At 41.3% G+C, this 27,994-nt stretch overlaps 1 protein-coding gene across 1 annotated transcript in view; it reads right to left on the minus strand.

Annotated features, from left to right (window-relative positions):
- Nucleotides 1–1,300: 1,300 nt before the first annotated feature.
- Nucleotides 1,301–27,994, minus strand: part of TMEM182 (transmembrane protein 182) — a 47,948-nt gene continuing 21,254 nt past the window's right edge. Inside the window, exons 4-5 of the mRNA XM_065891437.1 lie at nucleotides 18,127–18,264; nucleotides 1,301–1,892 (exon numbers count right to left, since the gene is read on the minus strand). Of these exons, the coding sequence (XP_065747509.1) occupies nucleotides 1,672–1,892; nucleotides 18,127–18,264 (359 nt within the window). The 3' untranslated portion in view covers nucleotides 1,301–1,671. The remainder of the gene's footprint in view (nucleotides 1,893–18,126; nucleotides 18,265–27,994) is intronic.

Consider the following 27,994-nt stretch of genomic DNA (forward strand, 5'->3'; position numbering starts at 1 on the left):
CCCCAGAGCGCCCTCTCACTGAAACAAGGTTTAATGGAAAGTACAAGATGTGCAGAGAAGATTCAGGCAATCTCCCCATCATGGGAGCCCGGGGTGAAAGCAACAGCGCCTCTATCCTACAGCGGCTTCTAGGTGGTCACCCTTTAATGTGCCTCCGAGTCAGGCCCTCGGTATTCAAACAGCTGCGGAGTAAAATGCTGTGCCTGAAATGCAGTCCGCACACCACGCAGGGCCTCTGTTCCTTCACTAACAGGGGACTCCTCTGTCAGGAGGCTTCCAAAATGCAAATATGACCTAGGCTTCTCAGATGGATTTGATTTCAGTCAAAATTAGTGCCAAACAAAAATCTTTGATATGCAAAATGTCTACTCTAGTGAATAATAAAGAATCATTCCCACAACCATCCCCAAAAAGTTATCTTCCAGGAAATAGCAGATCTGTAAATGTTAACATACCTGCTGTAAAGCTGAAGACAGGGAGAGACGACAGTTAAGGGAATCAAATGATCAGAACTATAACCCATAAGATCTTGGGAAAAGTTCACATTTCACGGTCTTTAATAAAGCGAGGCTGTTATCACCCTCATCTGGAAGTATTTCGAAAGTTTATAGTTGAGTGCATATTAAAAGCACATTTCATCAATAAATGTTCACATGCTGAACATATTAGCAATATAATTTTTAAATGAAATCTAAAAATATCGAATAGAATTATGTACAAAGTGAAGGCGCTTGGTTTTTACATGTTTTCAACCATATTACATATACAATTAACCCACTTTAAGTTCATAAAAATCCAATCTTCATTGTATGGGATTTGGTGTACAGATTTGCTTCTTTTAAATATAGTTTAAGATTTATGTAAGCATGCACAATTAAGTGAATACGTTACATAACCAAACTTGTTTTTGGTAAGAAAGCGGAATAAGTACATGTTGTTTTTGTTGTGACCCATTGTAACTGGTGAGTTCACGCAGCCCCTGCTACAAGAGCAACTGCTGTCTATTTTTAAATAATGAATAATCTGCTCACAGGTGTCAGTACATGTGTATGTGTGTGAAGAAGAAATGGAGTAAATTCTCTGACAACATTTGTTTGTTGTTCTTAATTAATCTCCAAAGGACTTTTTTTTTTGGCCATTTGTACATCATCTTTGGAGAAACGTCCGCTCGGGTCCTTTGCCCCTTTTTAAATCTGGTATTTGCTTTGTTGTTGTTACCGTTGTTTGTTAAGCTGTAGGAGTTCTTAATATATTCTGATATTAACCTCTTATCAGATATGGGATTCCAAAGAATTTTTTTAAGAGCAGCAGAAGTGAATGCCAAGGAGGACGCTTAACTCAAATCACGATTTGCCCCTGGTGACTGTTTTCTGCTACTGCCAGGCCTTTGTTACCCGCAAACTCTAACAAGTGCAGTGAAGGGAAGGCCCATGTTACCTGTTCCCTAAAAAACTAGATTCTTGAGAGCACTTAGATAAGATGGAAGCAAGATGGAGTCTGGAGAGATTCTAGGACCCTCTTATTAGAGAAGATCCCAAGTAAAATGGCTAATTCACATAGCAGCTAAAAAGTTACATCAACTCATTCTATGCTAGGATCATGGAGACAAAATTTTTTTTAAAATGCTCTGTTTTAAAATCTCTCAAGAAAATACTGGTGGCAACAGTTTGGTTAGTGATGTAACTGAATATGCCGTGCAACAACTAGAAATAGTAATCCAGCTAGCAAAGAAAAAAATATCCCCGCTGGGGCCAGAAAAAATGACCAGCCGTACAGCACAGAAGGGGTGAAATCCAAGCAGTCTTTCATTTTCATGTTTTTGTAGCTTTCCATGTCAGCCACTGCCTGGACCCAGATGACATACAGCATCACCACCAAGGAAAACAGGATGCCTGAGAAGGACAAAACAAAAGACCTTTAGCCTTTCTGAAGATGTCTGCCCAAGAATGCTATATCAGACCAGTCATATGCCTGATGATATAACTATAAAAATATAATTCTAGCTAACTCACCTACTTTGTGTCAGACCTTTTATTGTATGCTTTATAGGCACATCATTGATCTTTAGTTTTCAGAGCACTGTGGTGAGGGCTATAGTTGCAGAAGAAAAATGGCAACAGATGACATGTATTTACTGAGTGCTTACTGTGTGCCAGGCACTGTATTAGGTGCTTGTGAACTATAAGAGTCAAAGATCCCTGCCTAGCGGAATTTATTTTCTAACATTTATCCATTTTTACTGTATGCCTCGTTTGTGACAAGCACTGCTATACATTATTTCTTTCAATATGTACAATAAACTTGTGAAACAGGTACTATTAACCCACAGTTTTAAGTATATGCAAACTCAGCTGGTAGTTTTCATAGCTGATTTTCAGTTCAGGTCTTTCTGACTTTTGTTATATTATTATAACACAGCTAACTGGTGTTGCAGTTACATATGGCAATGAAAATAGAAGCCAAGGTAAGTACCAGACAAGAACAGAGATGGAAGCACTGAACTAATGTAAAAGAATATACATGACTCTTTAAGAAACATTCTGTGGAATATAAAACCTCAGGTTTGAGATCAAGAGCCTTATGAAACAAAAGAAAGGAAGGAAGAAAGGAAGGAGGGAAGGAGGGAGGGAGGGATGGAAAATGCTTAACCACTAACTAGAAGGCAAGATAATTTATCAACCATTTCAATGTAACTGCAATCCACCTATTCAAAAATATTGTTGGAATTATAAGGGTAGAGAAGTACCACGGTGTTGGACCCTTGACCTTAACAAGCAATATGACAGAAGAGCTTTATGAATGCTAAAATTTGAGAATACTACTAAGCAGACGCTTTTCCGTGTGACTGTTACTGTAGCAACAGAAGGAGGCGATACCACTGCACTGAGCTGCAGGTTCAGGAGAGCCTGCTAAGCTGACCCACTGGTGAGTGAGGGCCCCGCACACGAATTTGCCCCAAAGCAAAATATACTTAAGGACACTTGCAATTTGTCCAAAAGTTCAATTCAAACTCGTCAAGGATCTACTGTACTCTCTGAATTAACTAACTGAACCATCAGGTATAAAATCTCCATATCCTAACTGATATTCTGTCTAGAAGGTAAACACCGCCCTGTGATCAGAAGCAGAGGCTGAGGAACGTGGGCAGGAGGGAGTTGCTTTTACAAACCTAGCCATCAATCACTCTTCTGGGGTTAATTGTGCTCCTACAGCATTTAGGATGTCCTCTCCCTCTTGGGTCATCAAGTTCATAAAGAATCTTGACAAGTAAACATGGAAGAAGGGCCCATACGTATGTTGAAGTATGTCAGCATCAGAGCTGAAACTTTCTCCTAATCATGATACAAACTACAAAGCTGTGAAGAATCAATGTAGATGTTTCACTAATAAGAACCATCCTTCACTCTGTTGTCTGTAATGTAAATGCAAATACCGAAGCACAGAATAGAGCAATTTAACCACTGAACGACAACTGTATCACAGAAAAATAGTAAAGCCATAGCCCGCGAGCAAACTCCTCACAGAGTCGAGCCGTGCCTCAGATTTTGACAACAATATGGTGAGGCCATGTGTTGTCTAGCAACTCTGAGCATTTCAAAACATTTTTTCAGAAAATATACAGACAGTATGCTCTGCTAATGTAAAGGTTTGGCTTGGTTATTTGCATACCATTTGCCTTATGCCAACACATTGCGAACCTTTTTTATTATTTGTTGATATGGGGTTTTTAAAATTAATTTATTTATTTTTATTTTTGGCTGTGTTGGGTCTTCGTTTCTGTCAGAGGGCTTTCTCTAGTTGCGGCAAGCAGGGACCACTCTTCATTGCGGTGCGCAGGCCTCTTACTAGCACGGCCTCTCTTGTTGCGGAGCACAGGCTCCAGACGCGCAGGCTCAGTAGTTGTGGCTCATGGGCTTAGTTGCTCCGCGGCATGTGGGATCTTCCCAGACCACGGCTCGAACCCGAGTCCCCTGCATTGGCAGACATTCTCAACCACTGCACCACCAGGGAAGCCCCCTGTTCTTTTTAATCTTCCTTACATCATGTGAATCTCTTGTGCTTTCAGGTATTTTCATTTTTAAAAATTTACTTTGTGAAAAACCAGTAGATTTATACACCTTTTCTTCAAAAATTGTAAAACCCATTACTGAATTTAGAGTATTTTTTGAAAGTTTTGCAGGACATCATGTAGATGGTTCTTAATAAGGAAGAATTAACTTATATTTAATTATTGCTGTTACTTGAAGAGCAATTACAGCCTGAAAGCAATGAATAATAGTTGTTTCTATCACTACAACTTTTTAACTTGTTCACTAGTTGGAGATATAGTCCATTTAATTCCTATCAGATCAGCCTATGATTATACCCATGGAGTAAAACAGCACTTCCCTACTTTCCCTACCCGTTAAATTGCCAGTGTTTTATATGTATACGTGTGTGTGTGTGTGTGTGTGTGTGTGTGTGTGTGTGTGTGTGTGTAGGTAAAGACTGACAGATAAACAGAAGGAAAATGAACTAACAAACATGGAGAAACTATACCAAAGGCCAATGGTTCAGCTACTATGGCAGCAAAAATGGATGAGGGGGGCCTGCATGAAGTAAGGGGCTAAGAGTCAGGAGACTGGTACTTATAGCTAGCTATTCAAATAAATACATATATTGAGGTTAATTGGAGTCAAGTTCTTCACTGCCTGAAAAGGGGGAAAGCTAGAATGAACTTTATGGTGTTTTTTTTAGAATTGAATATATCAGTGTGAATTTATGGCTTTAGATAGATAAATGAATGAATATAGAAGTAAAAGTATATGTTTCCTTTAAAATATACCTTTGTGCGTGTATGTACCTAGATATATTTTCTGGCTCTGCTTCCTGAGAGGGTCTGGGAGCAACAAATCCCCAGTAGCATGGAGGACACCAAGTGTCCAGATCTTGGCTTCTAAATACCAGGAATTAGGACATCTCTAAGAAATAGTTGAGTCCAGGCTGGGACAGAAAGTACCACACGAATCTGGAACATCATGTTATACCAAAAAAGTACAGATGTGCTCAGAGAATAATGTGGGCATTTCAGAAGCCAGATCATGGGGCTTCTGCTAGCCAATTCTGAGAACATTTGATTATCAAACAAATAGTGATAGAGGCCCATTACATCTCATCAAATGAAACAGGAATACATGAGCCCACAGAGATATAAATAAGCAAGTGAATAAATAAGTGGGGAGAAGGGAATGCCTTTCATTCAGAATGCTAACTTATAAATGTAGAAGGAATAACTGAATTAGAAATCACCATTTGGCAATCATTTAAGTCATAATTAATTTAGGCAAGAAATAAAAACAGATACTAAAACTAGTGGATGAAATTTAGATGAGAAATAAACATTTACACAGGCTCAAAGTCTTTTCCCACAAAACACATATTAGTCATAAAGAAAAAACAGTAACTTCACACTGAAGAAACCTGGCAAATCCCACCTTACTCAAGTGATCAAAGTTAATATCACCAAGGACATGACAAACTGATGTCACTCACTACCTCATGAGATTCAATGAGAACACAGCATCACTGCTATGATACTGCAGCGAAAAAATGAAGAGCCTAAATCCAATCATGAGGAAGCATCTGACAAATCAATTCAGGAACATTCTAGAAAATCACAGGCCTGTACTCTTCAAAAGAGCCAAGCTCATGAAGGTCAAAGAAGGATTTATTCTGGTCTGATGGATACTCACATGACACATCTAAATGCAAAGCATGTTCCAGGACTGGATTCTTTTGCTATTAAAGACATTATTGGGAAAATTAGCAAACTTTGAATGGAGTCTCTGGGTGAAGGGACTTACAATTTCTGTGTAAGTCTGAAAATATTTCAAAACAAGAAACAAAATCTTGAAGAGTCCCCTCTGGGGCAATACCAATACTATGGAAAACTCTTAATTTTTTTTCCCTTGATATCTTAAGACCTTCATTCATAAAAACATAAGCAGTAACGGTCTTGAGTGACAAGTGAGTTACATTTCAAACCCACTTGCCATGGTGATTTTAGCAGGAATAGAACATATTGCTAATATTCAGGTAATAATTTGTTTTAAATGAAGTTATATTTAAATTAGGTCATATATTTTGAAAGCATAATTTATTTCCTATTGAATTTTATAAATTTATATCTTTTGAAGTCCAACAAAAATTTGTAAAATTGCTCAATGGAGGCATAATCAAAATATGGTCCCAAAGCCCACGGAAATTTGTGACCACAATGAAACAATGGACAAATAATTGTCACATCAAGAACATGTTGGGTCTCTTTTATTGGCAGTGTGGGGAAGAGTCATTCAAGCTTATGATTTTTGCACAGTTTCTCTCACAAATGTCATACATTCAATTTGGAAAACATTTTCTGAAACAAAGGTCACATAAAAATCAGTCACAAATTAGGGACGCAATTGCTAATGATAAAAAAACATGGAAATAAAACCAAAAGGATTTCCCCAACGCCAAGTCACAGACTGAGAAATAAAACTGCACGTCTTCAATATTCCACAGATACAAGAACAGAAAAGAAAGCATACTAGAAAGATCATTTATTTATTTATTTAGATATAAGAACAGAAAAGAAGGCATACTAGAAAGATCATTTATTTATTTATTTACTGGCCGCTGCCACAGGGCCTGTGGGATCCTTAGTGCCCAGACCAGGGATGGAGCCCACGCCCCCTGCACTGGAAGCGTGGAGTCTTAACTACTGGACAGCCAGGGAAATCCCTAGAAAGATCTTTTATACTGTATTATAAAAACTGGATTTTAAAATGCATTCCTAGGGAAAAGCTAGCCACAGAAATGAAAACTTTCTTCTTCAAAAGACAGGCAAATGCCAAACCCCTATATTCTTGCCTAGAAGTACATATACCTATATTTTTTAAAAAAAAGCCTTTTGGAGTTACTGAAAAACAATAAACTTGATCTTTAGCTGCTTAGATGTAACTGAATTGCCTTTGAAATGTACTTAAACAGATTGAATTAGGGACAGTTATTGGTTACTTGGGGAAGAATCATAAATTCCAGATGATTCATTGGCCTCTTTGCTTCCACACAAATTCAGTGGAAACTCATTTTGGCTTTCAGTGGCCATAGGAAAGGCTGCGGAATCCCACAGTCAAAAAAAAATGCTTCATGAAGGAAGTTATAGTGAATACTAAATTAGAATCAGGAGAACTCATCTTTTCTCTGTTCAGAGGACACACACACTGGGGAGACAGGGCAATTTTCAGCAAGGGCATCTATATAGAACTAGAAAGTAAGCTTCATAACATTTTAGGGATGATAACACCAGCTTACTCATCGTGTCTATTTTCAGAGGATGGAAATGAGGTCTGCAGTAGTTAATTGTCTACCGAGATCAAAAGTTTAGCCTGTGGCATAACTCAAACTGAAACCCTGATAGCAGGTGTGACACATTAGGTTGAAGACATTCCAAAATATCCTACAATATGGAAACTATTCCAAGGAGGCAGCAGGAGACTAGGTTACTTCTCCAGGTGGAGCTGCCTGGAAGGCAGGGCAAGAGTTCATCCTAAGTATAGAAGTAAAGAAAAAAAATCTGGAGCGTGGGTAAGAATGCTAAGGACAGCAGCATTCATGGAATGGTAAGCCTAGATCTGACATGCTCAGAAGAAAGAACAAAAAGGACACTTGATGAGCTATGTATTTACTATCATTTTCTAAAAGGAATCATAGCAATTCATGAAGAAATATATTAAAAATGCCATCTGCAGATCTGCATAGGAACACTGAAGGACATAACTGACAATGTCCCCACAAGGAGTTTTTGAGGAAGAGACACCAACAGTCTTCATACAAACATTTCTTACATTAGCCCATACTAATGTCTGAAGGTATAATGTTAAGCTCCAATGGTCTGAAGGTTTTTCTAATGGGTAAAAAGCATTCCATGTATTTATTGTTTACTGTTTCTCATTATTTCTCAGCCTTTTAATTGAGGTATAAGTTAAATAGAGCAAAATGTATGGATTTTAAGTGTATAGTTTGATGAGTTTTGGTAAATCTAAACATCAGTGTAGCCACAACCTGTTAAAAATAGAACGTATGTATCACTGTCCCTCCAGAGAGGGTCCTCATGCACCACCCACCCACCGAAAGCATCTATCACTATAGCGTAGTGTTGCCCTTAGAACTTGATAGAAATGACATCATAGCAGCATGCCATCTTTTGTCTCTGGCTGTTTTTTCCCAACATAATGACTGAGAATCCATCCATGTTGTTGCTTGTGTTTGCAGTTTACTCCTTATGGCTGAGCGGGATTCCACCGTATGAACCTACCAATTCATCCAGTGGTATCCACTCATCTATTGGTGAACATTTGGGCTCTTTCTAGGTTTTGGCTATTATGAATTAAGTTCCTATGAAAATAACATTGAGTTTTGCAAGGATGAATAGCATTTCCTTAGGCAAATGGTTTTGAAAAAAAATTGGCAAAAAAAACACCTTTTTACAAAACATGATCTTATTCCCAAAAGAGAAAATGGCGCCGGGCTTACCGCTGTTCCAGCGGTGACCTAGAGTGCAGCTGCCCAGACTCCCCCCACACCCCGAGCAGGCCCACGAAGCCCTAGCGAGGGCACAGTTGTTTTTCTGACATTCTCCTCCTCAAACATCAATTTTGCCAACAAAACTTTCGACAGTCATGCACTAGTGCTCACCAAGAGGCTAAGCTCTCCAAGTGCCTAAAGCACAGGGATTTTCTGTAACCGGTTGTTTTCAATTCCCTAATTTTTTAAAACTTTCATTATGTATTATTTGAAACATATAAAATATGACATAAAAATGAATGTTATGAAGTTTCATTATATAATGAACCCCTGTGAAGTGGTCCCCAACCTAGGAACCAGACTACCATCCATGAACTGTTTTTTTCTGGGGCTCCTTTGGAAAGAGAGTTGCTCCTCAGATATTTAAAGAGAATCTCTGGGCTTTAAGTCAGTGGATAAAATTTAGGTATCTCCCTTGAGAACTGGCAAGGGATTTGACCTTCGGGTGGAATCATGTGCCCCCTCACGATATGGATGACATTGGGGTCCATTAGGATTATCTGATTTGAGCCCAATTCTCATACAAGACTTTGGATAATATCTGAAAATTGTTATGTGTAGGGCCACTACCTTTATGTATGTATTTTAAAAGCATGGAGCGTTGACTTATCAAATGTAAACACTTAAAAAATTCCACAATATATGAAAATGAATCTTGACATGTGTTAACTTTTAATATGTTAGGAATCTTAAAAATTGCAGTGTTTGAGGCGTTTCTCAACTTCTAAGAAGTGCTATGTGTCATTCCAGAGGAGGAAACACGAGCATTAGTGCAGGCTGAATCTACTCTCACAGGTCCATGCACAGTCTAAATGTATACCTGGTTTTTTTTCTAATCATTATATAATGGGGAAAGGAAAATTTACCAATTCTACATTTTCTAAAGAGTAATACTTGTTATTATATTGTAATATACTTCCAAAGCAGTCTTGCATATAGTACATATTGCATTCATTAAAAAATTAGCTTTTCTGATAAAATAAACTAGAAGTCCTTAAAAATAATTTAAATTGTATTTATGTAACAGCTTGTTCTTCTTTAAATTAATACACATTGCCTTCTCTTATAACTCAATTATGCTCGCTTTTACATATCATATTTCAGAAACTGTAAAACTACCAATGCACAATGGTCAACCGTCAACATTCTTTGCTTATCTCCACTCTTCATTTTCTGACTCACTTTCCACTGATTTTTCCCCAATTTTCTGAGATGGCCTGAATAACTTAAACAGTTATAACTTCACGACTATACATTTTCATTACATCTATCTGATTTCCAAATATTCATTGCTGCCCTCACCTCCTCATACTACTTCCCAAATACATGAGTTGCCTCTTCCCTTTCATTTTCTGGCCTCATGTTTTATTTAGTCAACCAAACCTACGTAATATCTATCATCTATCAGATTTTTCAAGTATTTATTACTTTCTTAGATTGGTATAATAATTTTAGGCATTAAATATCCTATATATTCAATACTCTGCACTCTCTTGAGAAACAATTATTGACAGAGAATGATCACGAGGTTATATCCATCCCTACAAATAGTTAGGGGCTTAATCTGAAAAGCAGTTTCATTTAATGCCAAGGAAGTGTCTACTGATGGTAACTGAGTTTCAGGAAGTATTTAGTGGTTGAAGACCACAGGTGTGGAATCTGTCTGCCCTGCTTCTAGGCTTACTGTCCAGAAAACTTTAAACTTTACCAGCTGAGTACCACTGAGCAAGTTTTTTACTTCTCTGTGTCTCCGTTTCTTCATTGGTAAAACAGAGATAATTCAAGTGCCCACCGCAGAGAGCAGTCACGAGGAATTAACAGAGGTGAAGTACTCAGCAAGATGCATGGAACAGGGCTAGCGCATAACGAGCACTGGCTACTTTTACTGTTACGCTTTGGCATGAGCTCTTGCTATGGCTAGAAATGTTGTTCTCTGAAATCTTCTAAAGCGTCAGAGCTTCTCATGTGACTAGGCTATTTCAGGGCTGGCCAAGAGGCAAGAGAATAAAGTTGCCATGGGGCCTTCCCGTTCTGAAGGAAAGGTCGCTTCAAATGTGTCTGCCAGTGTCTCGCTGGAATTCTCCACCAGGTGGCACACGCCACCTCACAGCCCCACTAGGGCACATTCTGGAAAGAACGTCAGGTGAACCCAAACTGGGGCTTATTCATATTAAGGACGTTTTCTTTTTCCACTGCCCAGTCAAGCAAACCTCCCGCCCCTCCTCGACAGCCCCTGTGTTACAGGAAGCAAAAATTCTTCCTAGGACAACCCAGCCTATGTTGATCTGATCATTCAGATGAATCTGTACTCCGTGTGCTTCTCTTCTACACGAGAAAGTACAGAGAAAAAAAAGGCCTCAGAAAATGCATAACATAATCTAGTAAAGAAACCAAAGAGCAAAGTGACAGTTTGGGGGAAGGGTGAGGAATGAAACAGAATATTTGCAAACAAACTAAATGCCTTAACAGTACTGGGTAAATAGTAGATGTTAATGATACACGTACTTTGGAAAAGGAGAATGAAGCAGATGGAAGCTCATTCTGCCCTTCCACCATGGCAAATTAATTCCAAACCAGAGATCCTATTTATAGGCCAGAAAGTCTGGTCACCTAACACATCTGAAGACTCCCTTTCAGGGTGGAGATTAATTATACCCCGTAGTAATATGTCATGTGAGTGAAAGCATTCATTTGCCAGGCCTGTTGCTCTAGCTCTCAGAAAAACAGCTCAGGGCTTCCCTGGTGACGCAGTGGTTAAGAATCCGCCTGCCAATGCAAGGGACACGGGTTCAAGCCCTGGTCCGGGAAGATCCCATGTGCCGCAGAGCAACTAAGCCCGTGCACCACAACTACTGAGCCTGTGCTCTAGAGCCCACGAGCCACAACTGCTGAGCCCACGTGCCACAACTGCTGAAGCCCGAGTGCCTAGAGCCCGTGCTCCGCAACAAGAGAAGCCACTGCAATGTGAAGCCCGTGCACTGCAACGAAGAGTAGCCCCCGCTCGCCGCAACTAGAGAAAGCCCGTGCGCAGCAACGAAGACCCAACGCAGCCAAAAATAAATAAATAAATTTTTAAAAAAAAGAAAAGAAAAACAGCTCAGATACATTTTTAAAGGGGGTGGGGAGCATTTAGTCAAGTCTTCAGAAAAGTTCCACCAAAGCTATTACTGAGCGAGCCTCTCACACCTCGACTCATCTGGGTAGGAGTCAACCAGGAACCAGACTGTCTCCAGCAAGGACGGTGTAACAAGCTCAGGCTAGGGTGGGGACTCACAGGAACGAGCCAGCTCTGGCTCTCCTCTCTCCCCTCGCACTCCCCCTCCTTCCCACAGCCTTCATCTGGTTGAGACACTGGAAACTCACTGGACTGGGTGTGACGTGTCCCTTTTGAATTCTTCCTCTGGGAACTTGTTTCCTCACTTTAGTGCCACATACAGGCAGACCATGTTTTATTGCATTTTGCTTTATTGCGCTTCTCAGATGCTGCACTTTTTAATAAATTGAAGGTTTGTGGCAACCCTGCTTTCAAGCAAGTCAGTTGGTGCCATTTTCCAACAGCATTTGTTCATTTCATGTCTCTGTGTCACACTTTGGTAATCCTCGCACTATTTCAACCTTTTTCATTATTATATTTGTTAGGGTGATCTGGAATCAGTAATCTTTGATGTTACTATTACAAAAAGATTACAACTTGCTGAAGACTCAGATGATGGTTAGCACTGTTTAACGATGAAGTCTTTTTTAATTAAGGTCCGTACAGTTTTTAGACATAACGCTATGGCACGCTAATCAATTACAGCATAGTGGGTCTGGAAGCAAACGCACAGCATCTCCAAGGTGTACCTGTGTTTACCATGTTGGTTCCTTATTCAAAACCAAGTCTGGACAAGTCTGATTCTAACAGCCTGTTACATATATTTCGACCAATAAGCAACATGGAGAGAAATAAATGCTCAAAGAACTATCTGAGAAAGAAAATAAGGCTTTAAAGTATTTTTGTAAATAAAAGCTCTTCTAAGCGCTTTCCTATTTAATATTAAGCAAGGTTGACTTGTTCTAGCACTTGACATCTATAAAAAATATCAGACCAAGGACATTAAAATTCCACATGATAATAGTATCAGTATCCAAGACAATAATTTTTGTTGGATACTGATACTATCCAAATAAAGTCCCAAATATGACAACTGAAGGCAGAAAGCAAGTGTACAAAGCAGGTAGTTTTAGAAACATAAGAGTGACTGGGTCTTCTGTTCCTACTTAGAAAGCAGATCTGTATACCCAAACCTTTGGCCTGAGCAAAAGGAAAATCCGAGCAGCCCTTCTGCAGTTCATGAAAATCAGAGACACTAATTCTACGACAAAAGTACATCTGGCTGATATCAGTAATACATAGTTTTTATTAATCACTATTTCTTTCCCCCATCCACCTCCAACAAACCAGAGCTCTGAATAAAATGCTGAAGTCCTGGACTTTGGTGAAATACTCAGTTCCACACTAGGAAGTGATGCTTTTGATTTTCCCCTGAGAGCCTACTTCTTGCATGCTAAGAAAGACAGAAGCTTTAGCAAAGCTGGCGAGCACTCACTGGCCCTCCTGGCCCGTTCCCCTCACACAGGAGGCCCCCTTTGCCTCTCGGGGATCAGCGGCTGTTTACAGGCTGGTTGTTCAGCATACAGACATGGGGACAGCAGGTGTAAGCGGGGAGGTGAGTGTGCTTCCCGTAAGTTTAGAATGCCTGCCTCTAGGCTGTCAGCAGCTCTCCCCTAATCCCTTCCTGCTTTGGGGCTGTTTCCTCCACATACTCTTCTCCTGCCCTGACTGCCGCCGTGTTCTGCTTTGTCTGGAGGGAGACGTGAGGAGCAAGACACGACCCCCAGTGCCTCCTGTGAGCCACGTGTTCAGTCTCAGCCGAAGGAAAATGAGCCTCTGATGAAACAAGTCCCTTGGCTTTTGTGAGCTATTTTTTCTAGGATGAAGGCAAAAAAGTCTCTTGTATTATGCACCCATCGCATCTATCCTATCTCAGGTAGAAATGAGTCATGTTTACCATGAGCTATACAAACTCCACGGATCTTTCTTAAAGAAACAAAAAAACAAACCGCAAATCCAGTTTACTTCTGAGTCAGTTTTGCCCTCTACATGTAAGAATGTTATATCCCCTTCATATCCACTTACCTTCCCTATAGTGTGTTTTTAAGGGGGTTCATATCCCTACACTCTTAGAAAGCACTGTCCTCCAGACCAGAAGGGAGCAGGTTTGAGCCCCATAAGGACATGCTCAGGCTGTTTGTCCCACCTGGCAGAGGGTTTATACAACTCACCCCAGTTCACACCGCTCACATTCCTGGTGACCAACAGCAGCTTGGTTGGGAAGACAGCTGGTGAAACAGCTTTCTGGGCAAGAAACATACCCTGTGGTCACAGGATGCGGCAGGAGTCAGGCCACAACTTTACCTCCGTCACCCTTCCAAAGGACTAATTACACAGCAAAGGTGTCCTTTCCTTCGGCTAACACACCCTGGGCCTGGAGTGTGGGTTTCTATGTTCCTCCGACTTACAAGACGTCTGTGTAGTCTCACCAACGTGAGCCTCTAACAAGGAATTTAGCCAAGATTCAGAAGCTTTCCAGGCCCCTCTACTCAGGTGAGACTGTCTAGCTCTACATCCAGCAGAAAAATGTAACCCCAGGTTGCCATTCAGGTAAAGGGGATTTCAATTATGGAAGAAGAATCTTTCTACCCTGATATGCTGGTAAAATACTAATGTCTAGCTTTTTTATGTCTTTTCACCCAGTATCAGTGTCCCAGAACATCCAGACCCCATCCTCATTCTTACTTGTATACTTAGGGATCTTACTCCTGTGTAGCAATTCCTGTATTGATGTCGCTTTGCCCAGGCATTAGGAATATTCAGCTGAACAGTAATTTTCTCCACATAATTCAAATGTTTTGTAATGTCACGCCTCCTTGCATCTTTCCTAACACATCCAATATCACAGGGTTAGGAGAAAACACGAGTCGGCCCTTTGTATCTGAGTACCCCTGGAGTCCACATTGAAAGAAAATTCAGCAATTGTTTAGGCATTGGGAGGTGTGGATGAGACTCACTGAAACACACTCGGGTGTCATAACGTCCTGACAATTATCATGTGCTTGGTCCAGAAATGACCTCCCGTGGGGGACACATGGCCCAAGCTGAGGAGGCATCTGCCCAAGTGCAGGGAGTGGCAACATATGGCCTCCAGATCTCTGAGCCATTGACAAAGCAAGACGAAAAACACGGACCCCACCCCTTGCTCACATGGACAGCTGTGACATCAGCATGCCACGGCCATGTGTGGAATGCCCCAAAATAGTCTTCTTGCTGATGCCAAAGAGTCTTTCTGTGTGCACACACCCAGCAATGACCACTTGGAATTTGGTTCTGCCCTCTCTTAAGGCCATCTGTCCAAATAAAGAGAGAGTGTCCAGTCTTGTTTGTGGCACTGATAAAGTAGTCACAGAAACTGTGGGCCCAGGCTGCACCTGTTCCCAACTGCCCGGCTGAGCACAGAGTGTTGGCAAAGGGAGACCGTGAGGCAGGGAATGACAAGGCAAGCCCTAAAAGGGAGCGATTCTGGAATACTAGTTCCATGGAAAGAGAGCGCTTCGCTTTGAAAACATAACATCTAACCAAAGAAAGCATGACAAATTCAATCCAGTTTAACTCAGTGAAAGACTACACGCACAGTTCCATGTTAAACGTAGTACAGAAAAATCTTGGCTGCCTGCCCCAAAAACCTAGTGTTTAGCACATATTTTCCTAGTGTCCATACAGAATAGTATGTAAGTTTCCATCTCCACATCTGAAAGGATTAGTTGCCTATTAACAAATCTGGGGATGTTAATAATAGACAATTGGAAGGTTTTGAAAATTCTTCTGTCAATAACACTCAGATCTGAGGATGATTTATTTGCCCCATAACTGCTTTAAAAGATGTGTCCCATGGTAGAAATTGCTACCTGACAGTAAATTTTAGTTATTCCTGAGAACACCATTTTTACTGCCCAAACTGATAAAAAATAATCTCATCCAACAGAATATCTCTCTGTTCTTGGGAAATAAACAGTCCTATAAAAACAATAAAGAATAGTGCCATGAAGGAAATTAAAAGTCAGATTTAAAAAGAAGTATCCTTGTAATCATCTGAGTGGCTTTCAGGATGGGCTCCCAGAACACGGTGGACCCCTCCCAAGGCATTTCTGCATAAAGACCTGAGCCAAGAGGACTTCAGACCCACACCCACTGCAGCCAAAGAGTCACTGGAAAAAGTGAATCCAGTGGTCAGAGGCACATGGGTGCAAATCAGATGCTTTATCTCCCTTCAGAGTCCTCAGCCAAAATAATTCTTTAGATATACTATTTTCTCAAAAAAAGTATAAAATGGAAAAAATGACCAACAATTTTTTTCAAAAGCACTACACACACACATACACACACACACACACACACACATATACAGAAACACACAATTCTCTAATAAGACCAAACTCAGGATCAGAGCATTTCTGAGTTTAAAACAATTATGTTGCCCATAATGTTAGTACTAAATTACTGCTAGTACATATTCCCTTTATTGACAAAGATTTTAAAAGATTAAAAAGCAAAGAAGAAGAAGAAACAAATATTTACACATTTTAGTGGAGTGCTATTGTTTCTGGGAAGACCATTCAAAAATATACACCTTAACTAGACCTTTGGATAAACCGAGAGTAGAATGTGATTTGGGGAAGAAGAAATATTTGGTGAAGAAGATGCTCAGTTTTAAGGCATATAAGGGGTTTGGTCTTATGGAATTATGAAGTAAAGAAGAGAGATTATCAATTACGAGATCTAAGTGAAAGAAGCCAGACACAAAAGGCCATGTATTGTGTGATTCCATATACATGAAATGTCCAGAACAGAAAACCCACAGAGACAGAAAGCAGATCTGTGGTTCTCAGGACTGGGAGGGGCGGAGGAGCAGAGGATGAGGTTTCTTTGTGGCGTGATAAAAATATTCTGGAATCAGACAGTGGTAATCTTTGCCCAACTCTGGGAATATATCAAAAAACACTGCATTATATACTTTAAAATGGTAAATTTTGTAGTATGTGAATTATATCTCAATTGTTAAAGTTATTTCTTTAATTATGAGCTCAAATGGCTAAATCTGGGTCCTTGAAAACTCAGTGAAGAAAAGAGTTTTAAATAAAAGACAAAAATAAAGACCCAATAAGTTAAATAGAGGGCCCTGGTCCCCACAGTGGGTTTTGGGTTTTGTTATTGTTTTGCGGGGTTTTTTTTTTTTTTCGGTACGCGGGCCTCTCACTGTTGTGGCCTCTCCCGTCGCGGAGCACAGGCTCCGGACGCGCAGGCTCAGCGGCCATGGCTCACGGGCCCAGCCGCTCCGCGGCACGTGGGATCCTCCCGGACTGGGGCACGAACCCGCGTACCCTGCATCAGCAGGCAGACTCTCCACCACTGCGCCACCAGGAAAGCCCTGTTTTGTGGTTTTTTAAGCTCTCTGAGCAGAGGATCTATCTGATTATTCTTTTTATTCCCTCTGCAAAAAATTAAGCACAATATTATGGAAAAATAGTGTCTAAAGGAACTATTTGTTAATTGATCATTGATTACATGACTTTGGGCAACAGCATGAGCCATCTTTGCAGTGATTAGGAAGGCAGTAGAGCTCCCCACTCTGTCCCTTTCCTTCATGGTCACTTCCCAGGTGAGACAACTGGTCCCTTTTATGGGATGCTGCAATGGACCCAACTCAGGTACAGTTTGGTCTTAGTCGTAGTGTAGTTTGTCTAAATTCCTAGAACGTTTATGTTATAAAAATCCTTGTGCTTGTGTTTTCAGGTTAGTGCTCTGGCTTTTATTTCCTAATTAAATTTAAAAGTCTTAAAATTCACAAGACTCACCTATTCAATTATTTTTCTATTTGTACTATGATCCTTTTAGCAGGAATTAGACTAGTTAGAAAGCTGACTAAAAAAGATACAGGTTTTACAAAGAAGAGAAGGCATTTAGATAATGCACGTAAACCACGATTAAAATGGAATGATGATGATATAGAAAAAGATGCTTTTTACCTACAATAAACAAATCTTGAGGGTTTGTAATATCATAATGGGGCTATCTTCTTAGGAGCACAAAAAGCTTCACCTACGCCCAGATGTTACAGAGAGACGTGTTACAACCCCCTTTTACAGGTAGAAAATTAACAGGATAAGAGAGATTAAAGGCTCTTACAGCAGAGCTTTCCTGTCTACTGTCTTCATTCATATAATGTGGATACAATGAGCAAATGGAAAACGGGAAGTCCCTGGAAAAGTGTGTGACATATAGGTAGCACTCAGGAAATATTGTACATGAATATTAACATATTTTTACTACTAGAAGCCTCACCCCTGAAACTAGAAGTGGAAAATATGAAGATATGGGGGAAAAACCACAGCTGGAAATCATACCCTTCACAATGGACGTACCTGCGGCGATGTAGGAGCCTCCCCCGGCTTTATAGAGAAGATGGCTGGCGAAGGGGGCTGCGCAGATGATCAAAAAGCTCGCAGTCACCACAGAAACTACCCCAAGAAGCATCAGGACCGCCCAAAAGCCACGGTAAACTGCAGACCCCAGGAGAAAAGGACAAGAGAAAGGCACACTTAGATTGTGAACGCAGCAGACTGTCACACAGTAAGTTTCTCTCTTCAGTTTTCTAATTTCAGCCCCAGCACTGCTGGACGGAATCCCAGGCTGTGGTCCTGAGTTCTCTTTAAAAGGAAGCCTCACCAGACGACTTTGGACTCAATGATGCCGAACTTCTATCAACAAGCGCTTGGTATTTACACCACATATGTGCTTAATATACTCTGGGAGCTCATTTTTCTAACCAGATTATCCATGTTAGAAGTGGGAACACCTAACGTTCTATAAAGACTCCTCTTGAGAAAGTTCCCAGATAGGTCACACATAGGTGTTCACACCAAAAGGACAAGGACATAAAAAGGCATTCACGTTCACAAATGCTGCCTCTTAATTCCTGCCAAGATAGTGCCTATACCACAGTGATCCCTTAGAAGCTGGTAATGGTCCCCCCAGTCTCCTAACAAAAAAGTACACTTCTATTTAGATTGTGACTCTACTGGAAAATAGTCTTAAGGTAATAAAAACGACAAGCAAAGCGGAAAAAAAAAAAAAAGGGTTTGTACAGACTGAGATTTAAGATCAGATATATTTAAGGCTTACTATTTTCTATTAATATTTGTTCCTATAAAGATTTAAAATGAGAAGCTATAGTGGTCTCTTAGTCAAGGGCCAGTAAGTCTGAATTAATGGATGCAGCTGGTGATAAATTGTGGATTTGGTGACATACAGTGATCAAATAAAGAAGAATTCTAATGTTCATTTTTGAGTGGGATAATTACCGATCTCTTAAACAAATTCATCATTTCCCAAAGGCTAAAACACAAAAATAAATTCCTACGTGTGTAAGTGAGGGAAAGCTCACTGAAACACATTCATGAAATTACAATTTTTTACGAAAATACAGAAACTTTATAAGAAAGCAAAGAATGATTTTTCTCAACAAGCCACCTGGCAGAGGAAAAAATATATCAATCAACTGGAATCTTTAAGAGAAAAGAGAATGGGAGGATGGAAAATCGAGGAGAGGAACCACCACAGTTAAATGAGAAAAGAAGGCTTACATTTCCGCGTGAATAACTCGGTTTTGAAGACAGAAACAAAAGGCAGGCTTCCACCTCACAGGCCAATGCCATCCATCTGGCAGTGGCTGCCAGGCTTGCTGGTGAGGAAGTATTCTGTGGCTGTATGCAGGCTCCTCAAGGCACAGGGCAGAAAGGTACTGATCAGCTCTCAGTGTGGGAAGTGAGAGTGAAAGGCTTTGAGCCAAATGTCAGCCAGCCCTGTCCTACCAGAGTTTGCTAGATAATTGGTGAGCCTCACATTTTACACTTTCATTCACTTCATTTAGTGCACTATCACACGGTCGTTCTGTGGCAAGTGCTATAGGGTATAAACATTCGTAAGAGGTGGTCCGGGGAAACGGAGCCCTTCTATCACCTCTCCAATCACCCTGTGATCACCCTCCAGTCACAACTAAGACTAGACAAAATGGCAAACAACAGGAGTTTGGAAAGTAAACAACAGCAAGTGGATTAAGGAGGGACGTGAAACCTTAATGAAAGATCAACTCAGCTGCAAGGGGTTTTCTGGGTTTTTTCTATTTTTTTCATCCAGGATTTGGCCTCAAGGCAAGCCAAATTGGGAACTGTGTAAAAAGGTTCAAAGAGCACAATATCCCTAGTGAAGGCCATCATGCTGGCTAGAGAAGCAGGAGAGGGGCTCTGCAAGCCAGAGTATGGGGAGACCTCATGTTTTTATTCTCCTCGCCCTGCTTCACAGCCAGCTTCAAACATAGATCTGCACTGCCACCCCCATGGGGGAGTGGACGTTTAACATCCCAAAGATGATCCAACTCTCAGGACAGAAGAATCAGAAAAAGAAACTCAATTGCGAAAAGAGTGGGGGAATCACCTTTTCTCTTGCTGGTCTGCACTGGTGCCACTGCAGGGAACTCTGCCACAGCACAGGAGACCAAAACTCTGAAGGAACCCCATCTTTCTACCCAGAGAAACTGGGAAAAAGGGGCCGTGGGAGCCAGAGGGTGTACACGGCAGAAAATCCCACAGATGAGAGAGGGCTGGACAAAAGAATCTCCAGTTCTGTGTCTGAATCTGTACAAGTATTGGGCTCACTCCCCACGTTGCACACATGCAGAAAACACCCAGAGATGTATAGCAAAGGCTCTGAGAACTGAATTACAGTATAAAAACCACCCAAGTACCAGAGCAAGCCCGGAGCGGTGATGCCCCAGGCAGACCCAAATAGCATAGAGAACCGAATTGACAACGCAGCTACTATCACAGAGGAAAAGGACAGAACCATGCCAGCCAGTTGCCTATTCAAACAACAAATCAGTATTCTCCAGAGGATTTTAACAATATGCGGATACTGACAACAAAATATTCAAAATGTCCAGGATACAATCCAAAATTTCTTGATATACCAACAACCATGAAAATCTGACCAATTCTCAAAGGACCAAGCGATCAGTAGATGCCAACACAAACACGATCCAGACATGTGAGTTATCAGACAGACTTTGAAGTAGCTTTTAGAACCAGCTTCTATGAACTAAGGTGAACACTCCTGAAATGAATAGAAAGATAGAAATTCTCAAGATAGAAGTAGTATCTATAAAAAAGAGAACTAGGCTGAACTTTTAGAGTTGAAAAATATAATATGTGAAATAAAAACTCCCTTAGATGGGCTCACTAGCAGAACAGGGAGGAGAGAGGAAAGAGCCAAAACTTGAAGAGAGAACAGTAAGAATTATCTAGTCCGAACCACAGAAGGAAAAGAGACTGAAAAGAAAAATGCCTAGAATCTCAGGTACTCATGGGGCAATATGAGGAGATCTCACATTTGTGTCACTGGAGTCCCTAAAGCAGAGGGAAAAGATATTGGTGCAGAGAGAACATTATAGAAATAATGCCTTCAAACTTCTTAAACTGGGTGAAAGACAAATCTACAGATACAAGAGACTCAGCAACCTCCAAAGAGGGCACACTCAAAGAAATCAGCCTAGACACATAATAAGAAAATTACTGAAAACCACAGGCAAAGTCTTGAAAGCAGCTGGGGGTATGGGGGTGGAGATGACCCATTAGATGGACAGGAACAGTAATTCCATGGATGGCAAGTCTCTCATCAGAAGTGACTGAGGCCACTGCCCAAGTCAGAGTGGACATTGTGAGCTGTGGGCACATTGTCACAATCACCGCAAAGTAGAGGAAAAGGGTTGCTGACTTGGGTGGTCCCCTTTCACGATCACAGGGTGTACCTTCGATCAGAGGGGCTGCTCGAGGACTGAGGGCATGCTGGGGACAGAGCAGCCCTGTGAGAGTAGAGGGCAGAGGAGGTCTGACAGCTTCCACTTTCAGGTTGGGGACCCTGAGTAAGTACACAACAGTAAAAGTCACGGCAAAGAAACAAACAGAAAAAGAAACGACTGAGGCCAGAAGACAGTTAAACAGTATCTTAAAAGTGCCCCAGAAAAAGACCTGTCAACCTAAAATTCTGCCTCCAGTGAAAATATCTTTGAGGGATGAAGGGAAAAGAAAGCCATTTCTCAAGGAGGAAAATATAGACTTTGTCATCAGTAGACCTGCTCTACAAAGAAATCCTAAAGAAATTTCTTTAGGCTGAAGGGAAATGACACCAGGGTTTCTTTGAAATTTCGGAAGTGAAGGAAGAGAAACAGAAAAGGTGGATATCTGTGTAAATATAGATTATTTTTCTCATCTTAATTTCTTTCAAATATATTTGACAGTTAGAGTAATATATATATGGCATAATACAGCAAAGAAGTGTAGGTTTCAGAATCAGAGTGACCTGTGTGCACTCTTACCTGCAATGTAACCTTGGACCACTTACTTAAACTTATGAACCTGCAAAATAGGAATGCTTTCTGAACCTTCACTTCTGTAAAATAAGAATGTTTGTGTCCATCCTTTAGAGTTCTTGGAAGAATTACTAACAATGTATTTGAAGTGTGTGGCATATCACAAGAGACCAATGAATGGCACTTATTTTGCGGTTGCTTTTGTTGCATGTTAAAATCTCATTAACATGACACAGCAGAGGTTATTATGGTCAGTAATAGGAAAGTGGATTACTTCCCCCAGAGAGCCTTGCACAGTGGTTTTTATGTATCATTGACATTAGAAAATCCCTTTAGATTACAGCACAGGTTGTGTTGGCCAATACACACAGTTCCACAGAGCTTTCACACTATCTTCCACGGGAAGTTTCCCTGTCCACTAAGAAGGCACTGGCCACGTTTCATACCACATGACTCTACTCTTAATTACCCCAAATACAAACAAACGGGGTCAGATACCTGACACAAAGACCAAAACGTGGTGGCCTCTGACCCATGCAGAGATGAGCTGAGCTAATCAGTGTGACCCCTTGAGAACGGGAACACTGCAAAAGGGAGAGGATTCACAGCAGAGCTGAAGCTACAAGGAAGCACTGGTAGCTGATCCAGAAGAGCTGTGGTGAGCCACAGCCATACCCAAGCAAGAGGGCAGGAATTATGACTCAGGCCATAGAGAGGGCAGGAAAAGCAGAGGAGCCTCTCCACAGAGAGAAGCAGGGGGACTGCCAGAAAGAGAAAACACCGGGTGAGGGTGAGAGAGAAAGAGAGCCAGATGGAAATGGGGGATAAGTGCTCCCCAGAACTGCTGTTCCTGAGACCTGCTGCTTCCTGCCCTTGGTCTGCCCTAGCAGAGCAGCCTGACTTTTGATTCTGAGTCCCAGGTGAAAGGCAGGAGCAACAGATCTGTACTTAAAGGAGGGGGCACCTGGCTGCCTGGAGAGTTGTGACCATACAGACATAGCTTCCAAGTAAAATTCCTTCCTGCAGTCACCACAGGCTTTATTTTCTGCCTGTGCTTCAACATTCCAAAGTGTGCAACTTTAAGCCTATTTCAAAATTTCTTGGAATTTCCTGTTTCTTAGCTAATTATATTACCTAGTTTGCATATGTGGCACACTTTGATTCCAGAATTGAAATGTTCAGTTGTAACGAAGAATCAGCTCCTGGAACTGGGTAGCTCTTTCACTGTCTGAAGTAAAACTGAGGCAATCAGAGAATTTTCAAAATAAAATGAATGTTTTGAGATATTACTAACCGGGTGACTCTGAGAGACCACAGTTTTCTAACATAAAGCACAGTATCCTTCAAATAAGTTTATAGGAAGGATTGAGAACATATATGAAAAGTAGCCACATGCAGTAAGGAATCAAATGTATTTGCTATTGCTATTATTTTTACATGCCTTGTAATAAAATACTCTTGTCAACAATGTGCTTGACACTTAAAAGATATCTATTTATCTCATGGATCTAGGATGGGGACAAGCTTTCAGTTCTAGTATATAGACACTTTAAAAATTTTAAAGGATGTTCTTGTTTGGTTTAAAGGATGTTCTTGTTTGATTAGTGGTTTATACTGTTTAAGACTCCTACATCTTGAATGTATCTCTGAGAATACTTAATTTGTTTCCTTGTTCTTAATATGAGCCCATAAAAACGGCAAAGCTTTGTATTTGAAAGCTTTGGACTGCACCAAGTGAAAACATCTCTAAAAATCCAGTTCGACCATTTAATACAATGTAAAGCTCAAATTAAACAATATTGAATTTCTATTAATTCCTTAGAACATGAAGCAAGATTTACAGTGTAAATAGATTTACATGTAATCTATATCATCACAATTTGGATTAATTAAAGAAAGCTTCATCTGAATCTGTGAACGGCCAAAATTAACTACTGTTTTCAAAGAAATGAAGTTCTGTCAATTCTAAATAAATTGGTGAACTGACCTAACAAAGTGATCCTTGGTCGGTTGTCGTAATGAGGAAGATGATGAATAATTAGTCTCACAACAGACGTTATAGAAATGGTTCTCCTGAAGTACTCAGTTTATTTTCCTAAATCAATTAAACTTTTACCTCTACAGTATTATCCTGTTGTTTTTATTCAAGAAAAGAGACATCAAATCATTAGAGACTGTCTAGTTTGTTAACTAAGAGTGTATATGAATGCAAAACTATGTTCATGATGTCTCAGTTCATTCATAAAAACTGCATAACATAGTCTTAACTGTACTGCAAATTCAAATTTCAGATTCAAACAAATACTAAACGATCTCATGTCCCAGAAAGTACCCAAAAGGCCTAATTCCAAGTGACACACCTAGAAGTGTAGGGAGACATCTGTTAAGAATCCTTCAGGTAGGAAACATACAAATCACCCCAAACGACAGGACAGTGAAGACCATGAAATAAAGTGGACTTTTATTATACACATCAATATGTGTGCATGTGTGTGCACGTGTGCACGTATATGCAACTGTGCGTGTGTGTGTGTATATGCTTGTGCAGATTACCAGACAGGAAGCCAACGGCAGAAGTGGCACCTGTTCCAAATTCCATGTAAGGGGTTAAAAAAATAAAACCCTACAGTATTTCTTTTCCACTAAAAATGTAATAAAAATGTACAGAAACCTCACTAGTTTAATGATGGGCAAAAGCAACCTGAAGTTTTAACTGTGGATTTACTTTAGAATAAGTCCCATTCCAAGTCATTCCTATCCATCCAATAATCCAAACTGATGTCTCACAAGGGACCTCTGAGCAGAGCCCTGCCAAGTTTGCCTGGTAAACGGGCACGCTGCTGACAACCAGAAGCCACTTAATTTGGCAAACATATTTTGACAGCTCTTCAGGTGCCAGGCACCAAAAGCCGCTAGAGCAAGACAGAACCCTTGCCCTCACGAGTTCAGTCCAGTGAGGGAAAAGCAGTTAACACTGTGTGCTAAGTGCCCTAGCCGAGGGGTGCACAGAATATCGCGAAGCCAGATGACGCCTGCACAGAGAGGCCACTGTTTCAGGGCTGGATGGTAGTAAGAGAAGGTCTACAGTACTGGGTATAGTTGAACTGGGTCTTGACGTTTGCCTAGGATTTCAGTAGGCAGAAGGCAGGAGGAAGGTGACGGGGGAAGGGAAAGCAGCTTCCCTAAGCTGCCACCCAGGTGGATGAGGGGAACGACAATGAGGAACCCAGGAAGGTAGCCAGTGCTTTACATGCCACTCGAGGGCTGACGCTTTATCATACTGGTCCTAGGAAGCCCCTGAAGTCAGTGATCAGAGCTGGTGGTCACATTTGTATGAGAGTTATCATTCCTGTAACTGGATAGAGAATGAACTGGCAGGAAAAAGACAGAACAGGGAAAACAAGTTATGTAGTTATCACAGCCCCCGAGTGGGGACTAATGCCGGGCAGTTGGGGGAGAGGTGAAACGAGCTTCAGTGATTCTGTTGTTACAGGTAGTAAGAAACCAGCAAGATAAAGGCTGTCTTCATGGATTTCATTTATATATCAAAACGGTTTGTTCTGTTGAGATACTAAGAAATCGTCTTGATTTTGTAACATTTCAACTTACGCGACAAACCCTCTTTCATACAGAGCATAGGGGGAAAGTCAATCCAAATGATCACAATTCCAAATTCGTAGTGTTTTGATAAATTATTTTGTTGGGTATATAAAAATGTAAATATTGTACTTGCAGTTTAAAGATAAACTTAAGTGTTATTCATTTTTCAAAACTTGCTATCTTGCCTCAGACACCTCACAAAGCTAGTTCAGAAAGCTAATCCTGTATTTCGACACATCCTCAAGCACACACAGCGTGAAGTGCTATAAAACGGTCTAAATGAAGCCAAAACAAAACACATCACCCCCTCCACCATCCTCGGCAGCAAACGAGAGCCCCCAGCATATGTCGCCGTAGCTTTAGGCAAGACGCTTCTGCTACACAGGCCAGCAAGCCTGTCCTGCATCTCCATGTACTACTTGTCTTGGCGATGTCGGGCGGGTCTAAAAATACAGCAATGCCCGCACCAAAGCAGAAGGACAGGCTGTACAGAGCGGCCGTGTCGGAGCTCCACAGGCCGGACGTGCCAAGCCAAGCCACATGTTCTGCTCGGGCCACTGATTTTTCAGGACAAAAAGAACACTGAGAGACCCGACAGAGTTTACTGACTTCCCTCTTGTAAACTTGGCAGTGAAGGAAGAGCTGAGAGGGAGAAAGTGCCTCAGGAAGGAGGGGCAGGGCCCTCACCACCCACACTGGCTGTGACCTTGGGAAAGGCCCAGAAATCATTCTCAAGTTTCTCTTCCTGAGAGTTTTGGGGAGGGAGCGGCCGGAAGGGAGCCTTGCCGGGGAGCTGGGCAGAGGGGCGCTGCAGGAATGCAGGTAGGAGTGGTGGCGGCACCCTCAAGGTCGCAGTAGGGCGGGAACCCAGGCTCTTGGAAGTGAGGTGAAGGGGACCAGAACAGGCCACCCTCACATATGCCAGTTTGGTATAAGGATTATTTTGAGCTGGGAGCAAATGAGAATCAATGAATGCAGAAAGAAACCTCCCAGGAGTTTTCCTTATCAAACTGGAAGGAGAAACTTCTGAGAAATGAGGACTTCCAGGGGAGTTTTATGGCCACGAAAAAGACAGCAAGTCAACACCAACATGGGTCTTTAAACAAAGCTACAAATACAAGCCATATGTTCCATTGCTTTCTCTCCTATACTTTTCCTGGTCACTTTCCCACAGTTTACCACCCGAGCCCAAACCTCTTCTTCCTTTGTCTTGTCGCATCTCCATGTTCATCGTTCTTTGCTAAAAGGTATGTAAGTTCCCAGGCCTATCTGCTTCCTTGGGTCTTCACGTTTCCATGAAGGCCTCTGTATGCACACATAATCATAAACCTCTCCTATGTCAATGTCCATTTTTATCATCTAATTTGCAGGGCCCAGTTACTGAACCTAAGGGGGTAGAGGAAAATGTTTCTTCCTTCCCTGTGGCGGCACTGTGTACAAAGCCACTCAGATCCTCGCACAGGGGACCAGGTGAGCATCCAGAGTAAAGCTCCAGCTCCAAGGTCTTCCTCTGACCCCTGCTGCCTGAGGGGGCCTGGACTGATGGCTCCCCTCCCCACTCAGCTTTCAGAGCCACCCTGGAGGGTTTTAACATCATACCCAAGCTAGGATTCCAAACCACACCAACCGAATGAGAATCTCTGAGGGTGAGCACAAGTGACCATATTTTTAAAAGTCCCCTAGAAGAATGGGATGTACAGCCAGGATAAGAACCACTGGCCTGCTGAGTCTCTCTGGAGCTGCGAATTTTATTGAGAAGGTGCTGCTCAGCCTTTGCAGGTATTCTCTCCTCTGTCATCACAAAAATCCCTATTTTGTGTTTTACAGATGAGGCTCAGAGAGGTTAAGTAAAGTCCCCAAAATGAAACAGCCAGTAAATGACAAGGTCAAGATTTGAACTCAGGGCTATCTGAGCTCAGTCTCAGACACCATTAGCCTCAATGTTTGTGGTGTTTATTTCCAATAAATTGTCACTGATCCATCTAAGGCTTCTAGGCTCAAATCCTCCCACTCTGGCTCCTCGTACCTTATCCTCCAGAAATGCTGAAATTACACTGAAGTTTCCGGTGGGGAAATGCTGTTATCACACCTGTAGGCTTTCATAATACTGCCTCTGTCAGCTAGAATACACAGCTTTCCAACTTGTCCTTTGAGATCCAATCAAACATCCTCCCCAACCCGCCCCAAAAGGACATAGTGGAGTTATGTCCTCATCTCCACCAAAAGGCAGGAGAGTGTAGAATCAGACTCAAGAGCTGGAATATCTC

Source organism: Phocoena phocoena, chromosome 14 (assembly GCF_963924675.1).
Source record: "Phocoena phocoena chromosome 14, mPhoPho1.1, whole genome shotgun sequence".
Classification (NCBI taxonomy): Eukaryota; Metazoa; Chordata; class Mammalia; order Artiodactyla; family Phocoenidae; genus Phocoena; species Phocoena phocoena.